Below are 22,327 nucleotides of genomic sequence, written 5' to 3'. Positions count from 1 at the left end.
TGGGCTAACCCAATGCTCTGCTAGAAATGGAGAATCCCAGACGCTGTCCCAGACCTACCAAACAGCAGTCTCCATGTTAACCAGACCCCTGGTGGTCTGTGTGTTCAGATTTCACACCCACGCCACAGCCTCTCCGAGTCGGAATTGTGACTCTCTCGTTGCAGGAGGCAGATGAAGCCCTGCTACGTAACCTGCGTCTTCAGATTGAAGCCCAGTTTCTGCAGGATGACATTAGTGCGGCCAAGGACAGGTACAAAAAGGTAACCACAACCCCTCTTGCAGTACTTTTCCACTGGAAACCAGTCTGGGGCTCTCGTGGCTGAAAAATGAGACGGCTGGAGTGGGCTGCCCAGGTGAACTAGGCTGGACAGTGCTTAGTGAACCAGACGGGCAGAGGGGGGGTGGTTTTGGGGTGTGTGTGTCAGGGGATGGGGTGGGAGCCAGTATCTGTGGGAAACATTACAGTCCACAGAGTGATTGATTGGATGTGGATCCATCTTGATTAGGCTGTTGCCTGTCAACTGGTTCAGATCAGAAAATGGAGAAAATGCAAAAACTGTAATTTTCACTGCTGCCTCTGAGGGAACATGTGGCCTGCAGGAGCCCCCTGGAGAAGGAAATGGCAACCCACTCCAGCATTCTCGCCTGGGAAATCCCACGGGCAGAGGAGCCTGGTGGGCCACAGTCCACGGGGTTGCACAGAGTCGGACATGACTGAGCGACTAAACAGCAATAGCAGGAGCCTCCTCTCAGGCACTGCTGTGTTCTGCCCTCAGCCCTGCCAGCTTCTCATAGCCTCATGCTGCGGTGGGGTGGGGGTGCTTGGTGTTCTGGGAAAGTCCAGTCCCGGAGCTATGTAACCTAAGGCCAGTGGTCTAACCTGTCTGAGCTTGTGCATCTTGAAAATGCAAGTGCCAGACACTCCTTTCCTGCCCAGCTGTGTCACCTGAGCACAGCAGAGCCGAGGGCTGACCTCTCCAGGAACCTGGCCTCCCTCCAGCTTCAGTGTCTGTGTCTCTGCCTCAGGACCTGCTCCAGGCGGCAGAGGGCAGTTTTTGTGTAGATAAAAGGAGGCATCAGGCGCCCTCAGAGCAGGTCACTGTCTGATATCCCGAGGGTCATCTTGGACCGGAGGGAGAAACTCAGGCAGTTCAGGTTTTAATGAGAACTCTTTCCTTCCCCGACAGAATCTTCTGGAGATTCAGACCTATGTCACCATCCTGCAGCAGATCATCCAGACCACCCCGCAGGCAGCCGCCATAACGAGTGGGATGCGGGAGGTAAGAGCAGGAGCCCTGTCAGCAGGGTGGCCGCACGTGGGCACTGGTCCTGCAGCCCCAAGGCTGGTGCCCAGAGGCCTAGGGAGGCATCAGGTTGGACTGTCTGGGGCCCCCAACCCAACCTGAGCATTCATATTGAAGTTTATTCTTCGCTTTCAGTCTGTAAGTGAACAAGGGTATCTAGGCATTTGAGGACATAAACTCTGCTGCTGACCATCTTCCTAGGTGTTTGTCCTCTTGAGGATCACAGGCTATTCTTCCTTGTCTAGTTTATAAGAAACTACCAGACTATCTCCCAAACTCTGTAGCATCGCTGCATCCCCGCCCCCAGCCACAGATGGGAGCTTCTGTTGCTTTGCTTTCTTGCCTGCATTGGGGATGTTGGGCTTTTATTTTGATTTTGCTGTTTGCTGTTCTAATAATTGTGTTGTGTATCTTGTTATGAGCATTTTTTTTTTGTTTAGCCACACCACGTGGTTTGCAGGAATCTTAGTTCCTGAAAGGGATCGAACCCTCAGCAGTGAAAGCACAGAGTCCTAACCACTGGACCCCCAGGGAATTCCTTGTTGAGTATCTTTTCAGTCAAGACATATGGATGCTTATCTGCCATCCATGTGTCTATAATTCATGTATCTTCTTTGTTGGACCAAGACCCAAGTCTTTTGCATATATATATATATTTATGCTATTGAGTTGTTTGTTTTCTTATTCCCCTTATCAATTTGACCATAATTTTGAACCCAGAAAATTGAAGATAGTGAGTGACTCTGTTTTTCAGGTCAGGCCCTGCTAATGATGAGGCAAGTCTGGGGCATGAAAACTGTCAGGACAGGTTAGAGATGGTTGAAGCTGTTTTGGGATTTGGGTGTAAAACTGTAGTCCTAGTATAATGTTCCAGATTCCTTCCTCAGCTCTTTAACAGTTCAACAGGATATTGACCTATATTTTTTCCTACTGTGGTTTATGGGATTTTGTGATGCATGATATGATAAGTGTAGAAATAGACTGAGAAGTATACAGATTAAAACAGAAATGTCATGTGGTCTTTCTCTGGAGAAGTGTTAAACCGAGGGCAGGGTTTTGTGGACTGTTCAGCTGATGAGATTCTGTGTTTTTCTGCAAAGATGACTTAGGATAGAAGTCTGTTTAAGCCCACACCCTGCAGAACCAGTGGGCAAGGGTAGCTAACTGCTTTATGTTTATTTGAACCTAACTTTCTATATCAAAGCTAAAGAAATTCCCAAATTTGCTTTTGGGACATAGTTGAACCCTGCCAAGTAACATCTGAGAGGCAGAAGGGTTACTTTTTTTGGCCTTGATGGGGATATTCTCCCCATTGGTCCGCACTGCTCACCAATGACCCCAAGTGAACTGTGTGCATGTGTGTTTAGCTGCCTTCAGTTCAGTTCAGTTCAGTTCAGTCGCTCAGTCGTGTCCGACTCTTTGCAACCCCATGAATCGCAGCATGCCAGGCCTCCCTGTCCATCACCAACTCCCAGAGTTCACTCAAACTCACGTGCATCGAGTCAGTGATGCCACCCAGCCATCTCATCCTCTGTCGTCTCTTTCTCCTCCTGCCCCCAATCCCTCCCAGCATCAGAGTCTTTTCCAATGAGTCAGTTCTTCGCATGAGGTGGCCCAAGTACTGGAGTTTCAGCTTTAACATCATTCCTTCCAAAGAACACCCAGGACTGATCTCCTTTAGAATGGACTGGTTGGATCTCCTTGCAGTCCAAGGAACTCTCAAGAGTCTTCTCCAACACCACAGTTCAAAAGCATCAATTCTTCGGCGCTCAGCTTTCTTCACAGTCCAACTCTCACATCCATACATGACCACAGGAAAAAGCATAGCCTTGACTAGACAGACCTTAGTTGGCAAAGTGATGTCTCTGCTTTTGAATATGCTATTTAGGTTGGTCATAACTTTTCTTCCAAGGAGTAAGTGTCTTTTAATTTCATGGCTGCAGTCACCATCTGCAGTGATTTTGGAGCCCTAGTTGTGTCCAACTCTGTGACCCTATGGACTGTAGCCCAACCAGGCTCCTCTGTCCATGGGGTTTTGCAGGCAAGAATACTGGAGTAAAGGTGCCATATCCTCCTCCAGGGGATCTTCCCAACCCAGGGATCAAACCCACATCTCTTTACATCCCCTGCATTGGCAGGTGGGTTCTTTACCACTAGTACCACTTGGGAAGTCACAAGTGAACTGGTCTAAAACACAGCTTTTCCTAAAACATAATTTTCTTTGTCAGAGATTTCTTTCCAGACACTTTATTGTATTTTACAAACACTTTCCCCTTTAATTCAAAGTTGTTTTATATCAGAGCACACTTATAAAATCATAATAGTCTGTTTCCTTGTAGCCCCGTTTGTCTGAGTTGTAGGAATGTAGAATCATCTAGACCTAGTTTGATGGCGTCAGTGATTGTCAGAGACCCTTAGCATCACCCGGGAACTTGAGAAAAATGCAGAATCTCCAGCCAGACCCCCTAGCAGACCCACTCAGTCACAATCCCCATTTTAGCAAGATGCTCAGGGATTCATGTGCACTTTACAAAGCACATTTAGGCCCTGGTGCTTCCTTCTTTGCTTGTAAGGGCACTAATCCCACCATGGGGGCCCCACTCTAGTGACCTCATCTCCACCTCCCGTCCTGCCAAATTCCCAGCCCAGATGCCTTCCCATAGCGAGAGGGGGTCAGGGCCTCAGCCTGTGAATCTGGGGGCGGGATGTGAATGTGCAGAACACAGGAGGCCTCTGCGCTCCTCTGTGTGTTTCCTCCCACGACAAGTGTGTGATGCTGAGTCTGGCTTCTTTGTGCAGGAGAAGCTCCTGACGGAACGGGAAGCTGCCGCCCTGCAGTGCCAGCTGGAGGATGGCCGGGAGATGGTCTGCCTCCTGCAGGCCCAGAGAACCGAGCTGCAGGCCCAGGTGCGCCCCACCCTCTGTCTGCAGGTTCACTCTGGTGTCATGTGCCTGCAGAGACATGTGCGCATTTGTCTCTCTGTGTTGTTTTGTTATTTGTTTAGTCCCTCTGTTGTGTCCAACTCTTTGTGACCCCATGGGCTATATAGCCTGCCAGGCTCCTCTGTCCATGGGATTCTCCAGGCAAGAATACTGGAGTGGGTTGCCAGGCCCTCCTCCAGGGGATTGTCCCGACCCAGGGATCGAACCCAAATTTCCCACATCTCCTGCATTGCACGTGGATTCTTTACCACTGAGCCACCAGGGAAGCCCTGGCTCACTGTAAATTCTTACAAACTTGGCACACTTGTGTGCCCAGCCCTCAAGTGACAGACAGCATCCCTGGAGGGTGTGACCAGCTGTCCACATAAACGGAGGGCTGCCCAGAACACTGCCCTTCCTGCTCAGACTGGAAAGGCCCTGGGCCAGAGGGGACAGAGAAAGTGAAGTCACTTAGTTGTGCATGACTCTTTGTGACCCCACGGACTGTAGCCGACGAGGTTCCTCCATCCATGGAATTTTCCAGGCAAGAGTACTGGAGTGGGTTGCCATTTCCTTCTCCAGGGGATCTTCCTGACCCAGGGATCAAACCCAGGTCTCCGCATTGCAAGCAGACGCTTTTACTGTCTGAGCCACCAGGGAAGCAGAGACAATAGATCCCACTAATTTCTGGCTCCCGAGAGGTTCCCTCTAGCCCCCTCCCCCACCAAGGGTAAGCTCCTACCTGTGCATAACCAACCCATTTTGCCCAGTTTAAAATTGTTGTTAAAAATAAGAAATGGTCACAGATTGGGGTTTTTAATCTTCCACTCACTTGAATCTGTGTTTCTTGCTTCTGACCTGAACTCTCTCCTCTGGAATCTGACTGCAGCCCTGGAGAGAGGGGCTGTTTTCTGCATTTGCTCCTGCTCAGAATTTGTTACTGGAAACTTTGCATTTTCACCCCACCCCTTTTCTTTTCTTGGTGAAGCTTAATTTGCAAACTGAACTCACCAGAAAAGCTCAGTCCTATTTGTACAGGCTTCTTTTGTGGTTCACAAGCTTTGCGGGGCACCTCTGTGATTCCTCCAGTTTCTTTCTCTGGTTCCATGTATCTGGCTGTTCTGATGGGGATGTTGGGTTAGAACATGCTCCTTCCTGTTTGACCACATTTCCCAAATCCAAAAGTAAATTGATGTTCGGTTTGAGAAGTACATGTAAAGGACAAGAGAACAAGAATTTTAAAAATCTTCGCCTTTATGTATACCATTAAATGTTATATGTTACTCTGTCTCTACTCCACCTGAAAGATGATGCTGTGAAAGTGCTGCACTCAATATGCCAGCACATTTGGAAAACTCAGCAGTGGCCACAGGACTGGAAAAGGTCAGTTTTCATTGCAATTCCAAAGAAAGGCAATGCCAAAGAATGCTCAAACTACTGCACAATTAGACTCATCTCACACGCTAGTAAAGTAATGTTCAAAATTTTCCAAGCCAGGCTTCAGCAATACGTGAACCGTGAACTTCCAGATGTTCAAGCTGGTTTTAGAAAAGGCAGAGGAACCAGATATCAAATTGCCAACATTCGCTGGATTGTCGAAAAAGCAAGAGAGTTCCAGAAAAACATCTATTTCTGCTTTATTGACTATGCCAAAGCCTTTGACCAGGTGGATCACAATAAACTGTGGAAAACTTTGAAAGAGATGGGAATACCAGACCACCTGACCTGCCTCTTGAGAAATCTGTATGCAGGTCAGGAAGCAACAGTTAGAATTGTAAATGGAACAACAGACTGGTTCCAAATAGGAAAAGGAGTACATCAAGGCTGATATTGTCACCCTGCTTATTTAACTTCTATGCAGAGTACATCATGAGAAATGCTGGGCTGGAGGAGGCGCAAGTTGAAATCAAGATTGCTGGGAGAAATATCAATAACCTCAGATATGCAGATGACACCACCGTTATGGCAGAAAGTGAAGAGGAACTAAAAAGCCTCTTGATGAAAGTGAAAGTGGAGAGTGAAAAAGTTGGCTTAAAGCTCAACATTCAGAAAACGAAGATCATGGCATCTGGTCCCATCACTTCATGGGAAATAGATGGGGAAACAGTGGAAACAGTGTCAGACTTTATTTTTGGAGGCTCCAAAATCACTGCAGATGGTGATTGCAGCCATGAAATTAAAAGATGCTTACTCCTTGGAAGGAAAGTTATGACCAACCTAGATAGCATATTCAAAAGCAGAGACATTACTTTGCCAACAAAGGTCCATCTAGTCAAGGCTATGCTTTTTCCTGTGGTCACGTATGGATGTGAGAGTTGTACTGTGAAGAAAGCTGAGCTCTGAAGAATTGATGCTTTTGAACTGTGGTGTTGGAGAAGACTCTTGAGAGTCCCTTGGACTGCAAGGAGATCCAACCAGTCCATTCTAAAGGAGATCAGTCCTGGGTGTTCATTGGAAGGACTGTTGCTGAGGCTGAAACTCCAGTACTTTGGCCACCTCGTGCAAAGAGTTGACTCATTGGAAAAGACTTTGATGCTGGGAGGGATTTGGGGCAGGAGGAGAAGGGACAACAGAGGATGAGATGGCTGGATGGCATCACTGACTCGATGGACATGAGTTTGAGTGAACTCTGGGAGTTGGTGATGGATAGGGAGGCCTGGCGTGCTGTGATTCATGGGGTTGCAAAGAGTCGGACACGACTGAGCGGCTGAACTGAACTGAACTGAACTGAATTCCCCCAATGCCGACAGAAGAATCACATGTTGGAGCCCTGTGGGATGTGGTGCTTTTCGTGGGTTCTCAGTGTTACTAAATGTCAGGACCTGAGTCCAGAATCTCTATCCCATCCCCACACACCACACACCCCTCACTCTGCAGTGACTCAGGGGCTTTGGAAAGCATATGGGGGCCTGCAGATGGTCCCCAGGGCAGAGACCCCAGCTGAAGAGACCCCTTAAAACTCGTCCTGCTCTGGTGACAAACTGTGGCTTGAGGACCAGACACGTTGATTTGGTGACTTGATGAGTATGTGGTTTTCTCTGGGGCTCTGAGAGGATGGAGGGAGGGTTTGAGTGTGTGTGTGTGTATGTGTGCACATGTGTGTATAATATATGTGAATATTTTTGTGTGTACGTGTGTACGCATATATGTGTGTATAAGTTGTATGTGTGTGTATGTGTGTGTGTGTGTATGTACGTATGTGTGTGTGTACATTTGTGTGTGTGACTAAGCATTTGGAGAAGTGCACACAAGCCCAGTCATGTTGGCGGAATTCTGTGTGCCTGTAGGAACAAGGATCCTGTTTCTTTACTACCAGTAGTCATTCCAGATGCTGCCCACTCTCCATCTTCAGGGACATTGACTCTTTCTCATGCATCTGCTCTCTTTGATTTCTGCTCTTGAGGGCTCATGTGATCAGGAATAATCTAGAATAATCTCCCTATTTTTTAAGCTCAACTGCTTAAGAACCTTGCTTACATCTGCAAAGTCCCTTTGCCAACTAACACCACAGAGTCTTGGGCAGAAGCTAAGGGGTAAAGGTCACCGGGGCCAAAAGTCTGCCTGATAAGCTCAAATTAAAACACACACATGTCTGGACCCACCCGAGAGTTTCTGACTCAGTAGGTCCGGGTTGTGGCCCAAGAACCTGCCTTTCTGAAGTTCAGGTGCTGCTTGCTAGCCCAGGAACCGCACTCGGAGGTCACTAATTTGGGCGGGGGAGGGGGGCGGTGAGAGTCCCATGCTGGGCCAGGATGTTCTACATCTGGGCCACTCATGTTCCCGGCCTGGGCCCTCCACAGCCTGATTCACGAGATGTTCACAGCTGGCTTTTTGCTAATTTTGAAATGTTGCCATGACTTTCGGATGGAGTAGCTAAGCTGTATGTTCCCAGGGAGACCAGTCAGCATAGCCCCTCAATGGGGCCAGGGCTGGGACTGGGGATGTGGTGGGGACGGTGTGGGGCAGCGCTCCTTGCAGCCTGAGGGCTTCAGCCAGCAGGGCTGTGGCAGCTGGCTCTTCCTATGGTTGGGGCATTCACAGGCTCGCCCCAGACCTGTGGAATCAGGGACTCTGGCGAGGGGCCAGCATCTCCTTCAACAAGCCCCCCAGGTGGCTCTGCCAGCTTTGAGAACACTGGTCTGCAGGTTGACCGCAACAGCACCCACGATTGGAGCTGGGGGCCCCTGCTTTTGAACGTGGACCACGCATGAGACCCCTGCATGTGGGCCATGCATGAGATGGTACTTATTCCAGGTGCCCGAGAAAGGACAGGCTCTCTAAATTCTCTAAGTTGTGTCAGATGAGTTTTTGTGACAGGAAGTGAAAACATGCAGATTTTTGCGAGTGTGTTGCCCAGACGTCATTTTTTGTGAAAGCCCCTTAGCACCATCTGGTGGCAGGTTTTGGTAAGGTGGCATGTAATCTGGGAAGGACATGGTTTCTCTTTCCTTTTTGAAATGACCTTGGACCCAAAGGAGTCCAGGGGCCTGAGAGGACTGAGGCAAGAGGTAACCCCTCCAGACGGGGCTCACGTGAGGCGTAGCTCAGGATCCCTGAGGACCGTGTGTGCTAAGGCAGGCCCCACAACTGTGCTAGAACACTTGTCTTTCACTCAGATGTTTCTGGCGAGCCCCATGTGAGGTCCAGGAACACCAAGCAGAGCTTGGCTGGGCTCCTGCCTGCAGTCAAGTGGGGAGATGAATATCAGCTGGTCGATCCAAATGGTCCAGGCAGAAATGCCCAGTTACCTGGCTCACAGTGAAGTTCAGGCTGCCTCGAGGCCCATACCTGCCACCTGCCTCTGCCCCCTGTATCAGCTTGACTGCTGTTCTTGTAGTGACCCGGGGCTGTCAGTGGGCAACCCTCTGCTCCTCTCCTCTCCTGACCACCCCTGCAGACCTGGCGCCCGCCTCTCTGCTTCTCACGCCTCTCTCTGCAAGGCCCTTTGCTTCTGCAGCGCCCAGGACTGGCCTTACCTCCTCCTGGAAGCCTTCTGTGATGCCCCGCCCCCTGCACCTCCCCAGCACCTTGGACCTCTTCGTGGGTTCTGTGACACCCTGTGCTTGACCCTGTGGCCAACCTGGACTATGGCTCCAGGAAGGAGGGTCTCTTTCTCTTACTGTCAGCCTGGTGCTAGATGGTGTCTGAAGCCCACATGGAAGTCAGTCCCCTCAGAGACATCTCGTTAGCCCCCTTTGAACTACCAAAAGGGGGGCTTTTATTATTTCTTTCTGAGCACCCCTCCTTCTGATGGAGGAGGTTTCAGTTATTGAGCTTTAACATGTGGGTGCTGCGGGCACAGCTCTTTCTTATTCACAAGGTAGAAGGGTGAGCTTTGATGAAAGTGTGTCCAGCTCTCATGTTCTCCTACTGCCCAGCCGACTCTGGGGTTGATGGACCCCAGCCACACTGGTCTGTGACCTGCAGGCTTTGTTCTCAGGACCGCTCCATGGAAATGGAGAGTCTTATGTGGGGATTCACCCACTCTGGATGGATTCTTGCCTCTGAGATTCAGGTCTAGACGGGTCCTTTGAATCCCTTCATGGAAGCCTTTTCTGGAGTGTGTGGATGCCGGTATGGTAAAGAGGGTGTGGCCACACCAGGAGTCAGAGGCTGTGCCTTGGCGTTTGATGTCCTAGGAGATTGTTTGAATGGATACAGTCTTATTAAAATTTATTTATTTTTAATTGAAAGATAATTTATAGTATTGTGTTGGTTTCTGCCAAATATCGACGTGAATCAGCCATAGGTACACATATGTCCCCTCCCTCTTGAATCTCCTGGCCCCCTCCTACCCCATCCCATCCCTCTAGGTTGTCACAGCATGCTGGTTTGAGCTCTGAAGTGAAGTTGCTTAGTCGTGTCTGACTCTTTGGGACCCCATGGACTGTAGCCTACCAGGCTCCTCCATCCATGGGATTTTCCAGGCAAGAGTACTGGAGTGGGTTGCTATTTTGAGTCATACAGCAAATTCCCACTGGTGATCTACTTTACATATTATGGTAATACATATGTTTCCATGCTACTCTCTCCCTCTTCCCTGCCCCTTGACCACAAGTCTGTTCTCTACGTTTGCATCTCCATTGCTGCCCTGCAAAGAGGTTCATCAGTACCATCTTTCTAGATTCCATATATATGCATTAGTATATGATGTTTGTTTTTCTCTTTCTGACTTACTTCACTCTGTATAATAGGCTCTAGGTTCGCCCACCTCATTAGAATGGACTCAAATGCATTCCTTTTTATGGCTGAGTAATATTCCATTGTGTATATGTACCACAGCTTCTTTATCCATTCATCTGTTGATGGACATCTAGATTGTTTCCTGAATGGAGGCAGTTTTAAGTGAGGAACAGAAACCTGGCCAAACTCTCTTTGTTTATTTTGAAATAATTTTAGACTTCTCTGATGCTGTAAAAATAGCTCAGAGTTTTCCCATACTCTTCATTCAGTTCCCCCAAAGTCAACATCCAAATAGCAAAGCACCAAGGCTGAAACCAGGACATTGGTGAGCAGACCAGACTGGGAAGAGACTTGCCTGAAATCTTACCTGTTACCCTGTTCACAGGTTGCCTGATCCTGGGTCCTGCCTGCATTCAGGTGTCCTGTCTCCTCAGCCTCCTCCAGTCTGGGACAGTTCCTGCCCATCTCTGCTTCTCATGACCTTATCTGTACAGAGTGAAGGGTCCGCTCTCAGGAATAATCACCCTCTATGTTGTCCAGTGTGTTCATTAAGCTGCATGTATCAGGCATCCTGTGATGCACATACGTGAGGATAGATTCAGATTCTTGCTTAGTTCCCCATGACTCAAAGAATGTGGCCGGGAGACCAGAGCCACAGCCACGGGCATTGTGGGGGAGCCACTTAGAAACGCAGCCCCTCCAGCCCAGTGGAGCTACTGAGTCAGAATCTGAGCAAAACCGTATCCTCGGGGTGGTTCATATGCGTGTTGAGGTTTGACAAGTGCTCTTCCAGATGAAGTGGGTTTCAGTCTACATGTTTTATTTTGCTTTTGAGGACTGGCCATGCCTGTTAGATCTTTTCTCCATGGGAAAGTGAGCTTGTACTGAGCTTGTAAATAAGTTCTCTTGTAAATAAGTAAGCAGCTTGTGGCTGCTTGTGGGTTGTCATAGCTCTAAAAGTGAAGACGAGGAACCTCTTTTCATTTTCCTACCTGAATTTTGACTTGTCCTGCTTTAATATATAAATAGCATTTATCTGAAGTTATTTTACATAAGTGCCAGTGTACACAAACACACACATTTTAGCTATCAAAACATATATGTAACTCTACTGGTCAGAAACCAGGAGAAAATTAAAGTGCTGTAGTAATTGAATAAGATCAAGGAAATCCCCCCCCTTTAATTATTATAGCATCTTATCTATTTAGTCCATGTTCTTCTTTTTACTACTTTTTCATGCTAACTCAGTAAAGTACGAATGATGTACTCTGAGTTGTACGTGTTAGTCCAGGGACAGCAGTTTTTATTTTCTGAGTTTCTCATCCTCCTACTGCCTTGGTTCGGGGGCTCCACTACAGGCTGATTTCCGGGAGAGCTGATACAAGCAAGCATCAGGGGAAGGGGTTCAGTTGTCACATCCTTCCGTGGCTTAAAGATTCTCTGCAGACGGAGAAACAAACCAACAAAACAAATACAACTGGGTACGCCGTCTGGATTCTCCCCTGCTGTGTCTGTGTCTGAAGGGAGAGGGTGGCTGGGTTTTCTCGTGACCGTGTCTCTGCCCGCAGACCGCGGCCCTGGAACAAGCCATCAGAGACGCCCACGAGTGTTATGATGATGAGATTCAGCTTTACAACGAGCAGATCGACACCCTGCGGAAGGAGATTGAAGAGGCAGAGAGGAGCCTGGAGAGATCATCCTATGACTGCCGGCAGCTGGTGGTTGCCCAGCAGACCCTGAGGAATGAGTTGGACCGGTATCATCGCATCATCGAGAATGAAGGCAACAGGTGGGGTCAGGGTGGGCAGAGCCCGTGGGCACAGAACCACTTACTTGTTCCACGTTTTTCCATATGCCAGTTCCAGGCTGTAGGGAATGTGGCAGTAAGGTGAAAGTGTTAGTAGCTCAGTCGTGTCTGACTCTTTGTGAACCCCCTTGGACTATAGCCTGCCAGGTTCCTCTGTCCATGGGATTCTCCAGGCAAGGATACTGGAGTGGGTAGCCATTCTGTTTTCCAGGGGATCTTCCCGACCCATTGCAGGCAGATTATTTACTGTCTGAGCCACCAGAAAGAGACCCCCAAATCCAGGACCTTATGGGGCTGGAATGCCAGTGGGGGAGGCAGAGGATGGATGGGTTTGCAACAGAGACGTGGGCTCTGGCGTGAGTGATGGTGGGGGCAGGGGAGAGGTGATGAATATGACCATGGGAGTGTTTGGATGTCAAGGTGGCGTTCAGCTCCACAGGCTTCTGGGGACAGGAATGTCTTACGACCAGGTATGGTTATTGAGATGCTACAGGTGAGATGCCTACACGGTACCTGGAACTGGACCAGCACTCAGAGCAGTTGGTGTCATCACTGCTGCTGCCATGGTGACTCTGAGCACCTGGCCAGTTGGTACTGTGGCTGCCAGCAGGCTGTCTGGTCTCTGCGCGATGGATTGGGACGTGACGTCTGCTGGCAAGTGTCTCTGTCTCAGCCTCATTCACATCTACACCTGCATCAGCTACTCTCCGTTTCCTCCATGTTCGTCTATGTGACCGTGTCTGCACCTACATGTATACTTATGTCCACATCTGAGTCTACAGCGTCTGTATGTGGACATCTACACGACACCTGTGTTCTCTACATCAACTGTAGCTGCACCCGCTTCACCTAACCTACACCTGTATCATCTACACCTACACCTGCCTCTGCATCGCCTGCTCCTGCACCATCTGCATCCACATCTGACACCTACTCTGCCATCTGCATCTGTCTGGATCATCCACATGTGCGTCTACCCCACATCTGCAGTTTCTGTGCCTGCACCATCGTCAACACTTCTGTTACTTACGCTGATGCCTGCACCACCTACATTTACACCTGCGCTTACCTCTACGCCATCTACATCTGCATCTCTACTTCCACCCACATCTGTGGATCATCTGTGTCCACATCTATATCACTTACATCTGTATCTACATACACCTGTATCTACATTTTCTATGGTTATAGTTACATCTTTATCACCTAAGCCTGCACCTCATCTCCACATAAAGTATGTAAATCTCCATCGTCTTTATGTACATGCATTAACTGTCTATACCTCCATGGTTTTCTTTTTTACTTTACAATATTGTATTGGTTTTGCCATACATTGACATGAATCCAGCACGGGTGTACATGTGTTCCCCATCCTGAACCACCCTCCCACCACCCTCCCCATCCCATCCCTCTGGGTCGTCCCAGTGCACCAGCCCCGAGCACCCTGTATCATGCATTGAACCTGGACTGGGAATTCGTTTCACATATGATAATATATGTGTTTCAATGCCATTCTCCCAAATCATGCCACCCTTGCCCTCTCCCACAGAGTCCGAAAGACTGTTCTATACATCTGTGTCTCTTTTGCTGTATCGCATATGGGGTTATCGTTACCATCTTTCTAAATTCCATATATATGGGTTAGTATACTGTATTGGTGTTTTTCTTTCTGGCTTATTTCACTCTGTATAATAGGCTCCAGTTTCATTCACGTCATTAGAACTGATTCAAATGTATTCTTTTTAATGGCTGAGTAATATTCCACTGTGTATATAACCCACAGCTTTCTTATCCATTCATCTGCTGATGGACATCTAGGTTGCTTCCATGTCCTGGCTATTATAAACAGTGCTGTGATGAACATTGGGGTGTCTCTTTCAATTCTGGTTTCCTCAGTGTGTATGCCCAGCAGTGGGATTGCTGGGTCATATGGCAGTTCTATTTCTAATTTTTTAAGGAATCTCCACACTGTTCTCCATAGTGGCTGTACTAGTTTGCATTCCCACCAACAGTGTAAGAGGGTTCCTTTTTTTCCACACCCTCTCCAGCATTTATTGCTTGTAGACTTTGGATAGCAGCCATTCTGACCGGCGTGAAATGGTACCTCATTGTGGTTTTGATTTTCATTTTTCTGATAATGAATGATGTTGAGCATCTTTTCATGTGTTTGTTAGCCATCTATATGTCTTCTTTGGAGAAATGTATGTTTAGTTCTTTGGCCCATTTTTTGATTGGGTCTTTAATTTTTCTGGAATTGAGCTGTAGGAGTTGCTTGTATATTTTTGAGATTAATTCTTTGCCAGTTGCTTTGTTTGCTATTATTTTCTCCCATTCTGAAGGCTGTCTTTTCACCTTGTTTCCTTTGTTGTGCAGAAGCTTTTAATTTTAATTAGGTCCCATTTGTTTATTTTTGCTTTTATTTCCAATATTCTGGGCGGTGGGTCATAGAGGATCCTGCTGTGATTTATGTCAGAGAGTGTTTTGCCTATGTTTTCCTCTAGAAGTTTTATAGTTTCTGGTCTTATGTTTAGATCTTTAATCCATTTTGAGTTTCTTTTTGTGTATGGTGTTAGAAAGTGTTCTAGTTTCATTCTTTTACAAGTGGTTGACCAGTTTTCCCAGCACCACTTGTTAAAGAGATTGTCTTTTCTCCATTGTATATTCTTGGCTCCTTTTCAAAGATAAGGTGTCCATAGGTGCATGGATTTATCACTGGGCTTTCTGTTTTGTTGCATTGATCTATATTTCTGTCTTTGTGCCAGTACCATACTGTCTTGATGACCGTGGCTTTGTAGTAGAGCCTGAAGTCAGGCAGGTTGATTCCTCCTATTCCATTCTTCTTTCTCAAGATTGCTCTGGCTGTTCGAGGTGTTTTGTATTTCCATAAAATTTGTGAAATTATTTGTTCTAGTTCTGTGAAAAATACCGTTGGTAGCTTGATAGGGATTGCATTGAATCTATAGATTGCTTTGGGTAGTATACTCATTTTCAGTATATTGATTCTTCCGATCCATGAACATAGTATATTTCTCCATCTATTTGTGTCCTCTGATTTCTTTCACCAGTGTTTTATAGTTTTCTATATATAGGTCTTTTGTTTCTTTAGGTAGTATATTCCTAACTATTTTATTCTTTTTGTTGCAATGGTGAATGGAATTGTTTCCTTAATTTCTCTTTCTGTTTTCTCATTCTTAGTATATAGGAATGCAAGGGATTTCTGTGTGTTGATTTTATATCCTGCAACTTTACTATATTCATTGAAAAGCTCTAGTAATTTTCTGGTGGAGCCTTTAGGGTTTTCTATGTAGAGGATCAAGTCATCTGCAAACAGTTTTACTTCTTCTTTTCTAATCTGGATTCCTTTTATTTCTTTTTCTGCTCTGATTGCTATGCCTCAAACTTCCAAAACTATGTTGAATAGTAGTGGTGAGAGTGGGTACCCTTGTCTTGTTCCTGACTTTAGGGGAAATGCTTTCAATTTTTCACCATTGAGGATAATGTTTGCTGTGGGTTTGTCATATTTAGCTTTTATTATGTTGAGGAATGTTCCTTATATTCTTGCTTTCCGGAGGGTTTTTTTTTTTTATCATAAATGGATGTTGAATTTTGTTGAAAGGCTTTCTCTGCATCTATTGAGATAATCATATGGTTTTTATTTTTCAGTTTGTTAATGCGGTGTATTACTTTGACTGATTTGCAGATATTGAAGAATCCTTTCATCCCTGGGATAAAGCCCACTTGGTCATGATGTATAATCTTTTTAATATATTGTTGGATTCTGTTTGCTAGAATTTGTTAAGGATTTTTGCATCTATGTTCATCAGTGATATTGGCCTGTAGTTTTCTTTCTGTGGCATCTTTGCCTGGTTTTGGTATTAGGGTTGATGGTGGCCTCATAGAATGAGTTTGGAAGTCTACCTTCCTCTGCAATTTTCTGGAAGAGTTTGAGTAGGATAGGTGTTAGCTCTTCTCGAAATTTTTGGTAGAATTCAGCTGTGAAGGCATCTGGTTCTGGGCTTTTGTTTGCTGGAAGATTTCTGATTACAGTTTCCATTTCCATGCTTGTGATGGATCTGTTAAGATTTTCTATTTCTTCCTGGTTCAGCTTTGGAAAGATGTACTTTTCTAAGAATTTGTCCGTTTCCCCCAAGTTGTCCATTTCATTGGCATATAATTGCTGAAAGCAGTCTCTTATGATCCTTTGCATTTCTGTGTTGTCTGTTGTGATGTCTCCATTTTCATTTCTAATTTTGTTGATTTGATTCTTCTCCCTTTGTTCTTGATGAGTCTGGCTAATGGTTTGTCAAGTTTATTTATCTTCTTGAAGAACCAGCTTTTGGCTTTGTTGATTTTTGCTATGGTCTCTTTTGTTTCTTTTACATTTATTTCTGCCCTAATTTTTAAGATTTCTTTCCTTCTACTAACACTTATACCTCCATGGTTTTCATCTGTCTACATCTCCATCATCTTTATGTAAGTGTATAAACTGTATACATCTCCATCATTTTTATGTACCTATATAAGCTGTCTACATCTCCATCATTTTTATGTACATGTATAAACTGTCTACACCTCCATTGTCTTTATGTACATGCATAAACTGTCTATACCTCCATCATTTTTATGTACATGTATAAGCTATCTACATCTCCGTTTTTATGTACATGCATAATCTGTCTATGTCTCTGTCATCTTTATGTACATGTATAAACTGTTTACATCTCCATTTTTATGTACATGCATAAAATGTCTACACTTCTGTCATCTTTAAGTACATGTATAAACCATTGGCACCTGCATTGTCTTTATGTACATACACATCTACAGTGGTGTCTCCATTATTCCTATCCATACCCATGCCTACGTATATGACTGTATCCACCTGTGTACCTATAGCCCTAGATGTGTGGAGAATGGATTGAGGCCAGCCTCCCAGTGTAAGGACTCTGCTTCTCTATTAAGTGGAGATTCTTCATGGGAACAGGCCCCTCTGTTCATGGAATTCTTCAGGCAGGAATACTGGAGTGGGTAGCCACTGCCTTCTCCAGGGGATCTTTCCACCAACTCAGGGATTGGACTTACATCTCCTGTGGCTCTTGTATTGGCAGGCGGGTTCTTTACCACCGAGCCACCTGGGAAGCCTTCTCTTATTTTAAAAAGCCCCCCAAACAAAGAGAAGTCCTGTTCAACAAAGAAGTGGCATATTTAGATTATCAGAAATTTCTACCTTACCATTTTTTATGTGTGTTTCACAGTTTATGATTGACCTTCCCATCATCATGCAATGTGTGAGTGCATTTGAGGGGTTTAGATTGAGATAAAAGAGAAACACCTGGGCGTTCACCCAGGGACACTTCTATCCTCTCTCTGGGGCTCTGTCTTGGCATATGAGTGCTCTAATGTGTTGCAGGAAATGGAAGATTTTCTTTTGTTTTCTCTAGTTCCAGTCAATGTATTGTGCTGAACTCAATTATATTTATGTCACAGTGAATGCTTCTTGCACACATATACAAAATGTCTTGAACTGGTATTTAAATGCCTTTGTGAAAAGTTTTGTTTTGGAGGCAAGACTTCATCAAAAGGTAACTGGATACCTCTTTTGTATTTTTATATAGAACTCTTAATTTTGATTTAATTTCACACTGATAGACGTGTTGCAGGCACGGAGCAAGGAAATTCTGAATCCTCTTAGAGTCACTAGCTGTTTACATTTTATCTCAATTCCTTTTATTTTCCTGCTGTCTCTGGTTATAGAAACTATTCTTTAAAAAACAAGTTGGAGAATCATATCCTGGTTTCCCTAAATAATTTATCCTAGGCTGGTCATTCTCTTATTTTAGGGGTGGTGTGCATGCTCAATAGTGTCTGACTCTTTGTGACCCTAAGGTCTGGAGCCCACCAGGCTCCCCTGTCCATGAAATTCTCCAGGCAGGAATAGTGGAGTGGGTAGCCATTGCCTCCTGCAGGGGATCTTTCCCACCCAGAGATCAAACTTACATCTCTTGCGGCTCTTGTATTGCCAGGTGGATTCTTTACCACTGAGCCACCTGGGAAACCCTCTCTTATTAAAAAAAAAAAAAAAAAACCCAAACACAGAGAACTCCTGTTCAACAGAAAAGTGGCATATTAAGATTATCAGTCATTTCTACCTTACCATTTTTTTATGTGTGTTTCACAGTTTATGACATGACCTTCCCATCATCATGCAATGTGTGAGTATGTTTGTGATTCTTGAGCTGTTGGATCTAGAGGAAGCCTTGTTCATTTTTGCTGGACACTAGAGCCTCCCTCTTACCCCCCAACCCCATTCTGTTTGCATTGATGACTTAACGATGGTGACCTCCCTCTTTCTGGTTCTTCCTGCCAGGCTGAGCTCTGCCTTCATTGAAACTCCAGTTACCCTGTACACTGCGAGCCACGGGGCCTCCCTCAGCCCTCGGCATGGTGGGAAAGGTGAGTCCCCAACTCTGGCTTGTTCTATTTTTCTGTCCTAGGAAAATGGAAAAAATCAAGCGACTTTGTCTGAATGCAACATTCATGCTCCCTTCCGATCCAGCTGGAAATTCAGTGCTTTTGCATGGGGGTCCCTCCTTGCCCTGCTGATGTCCTCCCACTGAAGCCGAGTGACTGAGTCTAAAAGTTTACAAGGAGAAAGTCAGGCCATGTGAGAGGCCACCATCCATGAGCAGGAGGCATTTAACTGGGGAGGAAAATCGCAGCATTTACTTTGGCAAGAAGTAGATAATGAAATGTATCTATCCACCCTCCCCCTCCCCCAGTGAAATGAACTCTTTTAAGCAAAGGTGCTTAATCTAACATCAGGAACAGAGTAGATGCTCAACTTTGTTCATTTTCTCTTCCGTTCAAAACTGAGCAGGAAGAGCTTGGTGGGCAGTGGAGCTTCTGCCTTCAACACTTGGTCCTTTGGGGATGGTTTCCTGCCCTTGTGAGATGTTCACTCATGGCTCAGTCTCCCCAGTCAGGACCAAACAGAACGGTGCCTGGAGGAAGGAAAGCCTGGCTTACAGTGCTATCAAATCCCAGGGTCTCAGGAAGCTCAGAGGGCTTTGTGGAGATGGGAGAAGGGGCAGGGGTCCCCAGACACCCAGGCTGGCTCCAGGGGCCCGTAGCTGTGTGCAGGGTACTGGGCTTGATGCTTTGCTGTTGCAGTCTGGAAATTCTTCACAGTTTTGAACAGCAGGCCCTGAAATTCAGCAGCTGGTCCTGCAAGCACCCCCTTCTGCACACCTGCTTCTGGCCACCTGCTTTGACATGTCCCCCTTCTCATGTCCCTCCCACATGGCTTCATGACCTGCACCTGCCATGCCTGCTCACTCTGCTTTGTCATTGAGGGTCACCCCTATGGGATGCCCTGGCTCTGTGAACCCAAGTCCTCTGGTTAACAAAGGGAGGAGGGCAGCTGGATAAGACTTTGGAGTGAAAAAGTTAAAAAATCACTGTGTTAGTAAATCTTGAAAGCTTTTTGGATGTGTGTGTGTGCTAAGTCACTTCAGACATGTCCAACTCTTTTGCAATGCCATGGACTCTAGCCTGCCAGCCTCCTCTGTCCGTGGGATTTTCCAGGCAAGGATACTGGAGTGGGTTGCCCTACCCTCCTCCAGGGGAATCCTTCTGACCCAGGGATCGAACTCGTGTCTCTTATGTCTCCTGCAATGGCAGGTGGTTTTTTTTTTTTTTTTTTTTTTTACCACTAGTGCCACCTGGAACTAAAAGCCCGCCTTTTGGATGAGACAGGGTGAAACTTTGTGTTTTCTGAAACTTTAAGTTTCTCCTCTTGGCTGGTCTAAAGCAGTGAATGTGGCCTCTGGCCCAGGAGATTCCCATTCTGGGTTTAAGGGCATCGTTTCCTCTTGTTGCACAGGAGGAAGGGGATGGTGAGCAAGGACTGGTGGTGTTTATCTGGTTTGGGGTGCAGGGGGACAAGGGTGTGCCTGGAAGCTATTCCAAACTCATCAGAGGAAGGTGGGTTGACTCTGAGTTGCTCCTTTGGGGAAGCCTGGGGTGAGAGTGACTCTGTGGACTGGATTTCCTGGTCTGGTCTGGATCCAAGTGTCCCCTGTGACTTTGAGGTGAGGGTGCTGGGGTGGGGCAGAGGCACTACTCCCATAGAGTGTTATTGCAGGAGAAACATGGATCTCAGTAAGTTGAATCCAGTGTGAAGGGAACTGTAGGGGCCTCCCCTCTGCTCTGCAAACCTGGAGGGGCCAAGTGACTTGTCTCAAAGTCACACAGCAGCCGGCGGGGCTGGGTCCTCAGTGTGAACCATGAATGCTTAGGACCCAGGGATCCTACCCTGTTGCCAACCAGCCAACCAGTAAACCCCACCTCAGTGCTAGGCATGTATTTTTCAACAAATACTTTTTCTTCCTCTGTCATTGGCCTTTATTCATTGCACCCACCTCCTTTTTTCTTTTTTCAAAGATCTCACCAGGGCTGTACAGGACATAACTGCAGCGAAACCAAGACTCAAAGGCCTCCCCAAGAACCTTCCAAGGAAGAAGGAGATGGTAGCAAAAGACAGAGCAGATGAAATTCTGGAAGAGACCCCACTGAGAGGTCCAGAGGAAATGAAGCCGGGGCAGGTGGTGCTCAAAGAAGAGGGTGAGTCTAAGCTTGAACCAGGAGACGAAGAAGCAAGTCCCCCGACCCAGGAAGGGGCTCCGGAGGATGTCCCAGATGGAGGCAAGATAAGCAAAGCCTTTGAGAAACTAGGCAAGATGATCAAGGAGAAGGTGAAAGGCCCCAAAGAACCCGAGCCCCCCGCCGACTTGTACACCAAAGGGCGGTACGTGATGGTCTCCGGAGATGGCAGTTTCGTGGATCCTGGCTTCTGTGTCTTCTCCGTTCCAGCCAAAGGGGGTGTGGTGGTGTCTAAGGGGGACGACTCTGTGCCTCCTGACAGTGGCGTGGAACCCTCTCCCCAGCAGCCTGAGCCCCCTCTAGGGGATGGACAGGGGGCCCCCCAGGAGAAAGAAGATGGTGTGAAGGAGGAAGGGGGGCCCCCTGAAGGGAAAGGAGATGGTGTGAAGGAGGAAGGGGGGCCCCCTGAGGGGAAAGAAGACGGTCTGAAGAAGGAAGAGGAGCCCCCTGAGGGCAAAGGAGACGATCTGAAGGAGGAAGGGGGGCCCCCTGAGGAGAAAGGAGATGGTCAGAAGGAGGAAGGGGGGCCCCAGCAGGGGAAAGAAGATGGACGCCCCCCCACCCCGCACCCTGCAGACAAAGGGGATGAGAAAAATGCCAAAGAACTGAAGGGCCTCCAGGGGAAACAGGATGACCAGAAGGAGGAGGAGGGGGCCAGAGGGCCCTGTCCCATGGTGGCTCCTGGTCCAGAGGGGCCGTCTGCACCCCGGTCTCAAGGGCCTCAGGTCACTGTGGGTGGGTCTGAGGGGCATGGGGCTCGGAGCGGCAGCCGGCCGGCGAGAAGCCCTCCCAGGAAGCTGGCCTACGAGAAGGTGGAGGTGATGGAATCCATAGAGAAGTTTTCCACCGAGAGCATCCAGACATATGAAGAGACTGCTGTCATTGTGGAGACCACGATTGAAAAGACGAAGGCAAACAAGAAGAAACTGGGAGAGACGGGATCCTCCAGTGCCTGAGCTAACCGGGAGGAGGTGCCTCTGGGCCCCTGTAGACATGTGCTTGGATGTTTTAGAACAGAGGCTATAAGGGTGAAGATACAAGGTCCTTTGGATTAGACCATGGTTGGCCCATCTGGCTTACCAATGAAGCCTTAATTAAAACGTTTTCTTTGCTTGCACATCCTTTGTCTGATTAACAGGGGCCTTGGGCTTGCAGGTGGGCCATCCTCGCTCAGGACAGGGGTGCCCTGCTGACGGCCACTGAGCTGAGCTCATTTAAGAAAGTAGACGAGCCCTTTGTCCTGGGGCATCGCGGGGCTCATTAGAGGATCAGAGTCTGGATTTCACACTTGAAACATGTCAGATGATGGATCAGCTTGTTTTCACTGCGTTTCAGGCACAAGCACATGATTGCATGAGGGGCGCTTTGTTAGAAGTCAGGTGATTAAAGGTGTCTGTCTCAGTTTGGGTTCCCCAAGAAGCTGACCCTGCAGCAAGGATCTGATGTCATT

At 47.1% G+C, this 22,327-nt stretch overlaps 1 protein-coding gene across 1 annotated transcript in view; it reads left to right on the top strand.

The window, feature by feature from the left end:
- Positions 1-21,994, top strand: part of BFSP1 (beaded filament structural protein 1) — a 37,622-nt gene extending 15,628 nt beyond the window's left edge. Inside the window, exons 3-8 of the mRNA XM_069546466.1 lie at positions 165-260; positions 1,188-1,280; positions 4,104-4,211; positions 11,978-12,198; positions 18,584-18,669; positions 20,659-21,994. Of these exons, the coding sequence (XP_069402567.1) occupies positions 165-260; positions 1,188-1,280; positions 4,104-4,211; positions 11,978-12,198; positions 18,584-18,669; positions 20,659-21,833 (1,779 nt within the window). The 3' untranslated portion in view covers positions 21,834-21,994. The remainder of the gene's footprint in view (positions 1-164; positions 261-1,187; positions 1,281-4,103; positions 4,212-11,977; positions 12,199-18,583; positions 18,670-20,658) is intronic.
- Positions 21,995-22,327: the final 333 nt, after the last annotated feature.

Source organism: Ovis canadensis, chromosome 13 (genome assembly GCF_042477335.2).
Source record: "Ovis canadensis isolate MfBH-ARS-UI-01 breed Bighorn chromosome 13, ARS-UI_OviCan_v2, whole genome shotgun sequence".
NCBI classification, from domain to species: domain Eukaryota; kingdom Metazoa; phylum Chordata; class Mammalia; order Artiodactyla; family Bovidae; genus Ovis; species Ovis canadensis.
The sequence above is the reverse complement of the archived record's forward strand: the minus strand, read 5'-3'. Positions and strand labels throughout refer to the sequence as shown.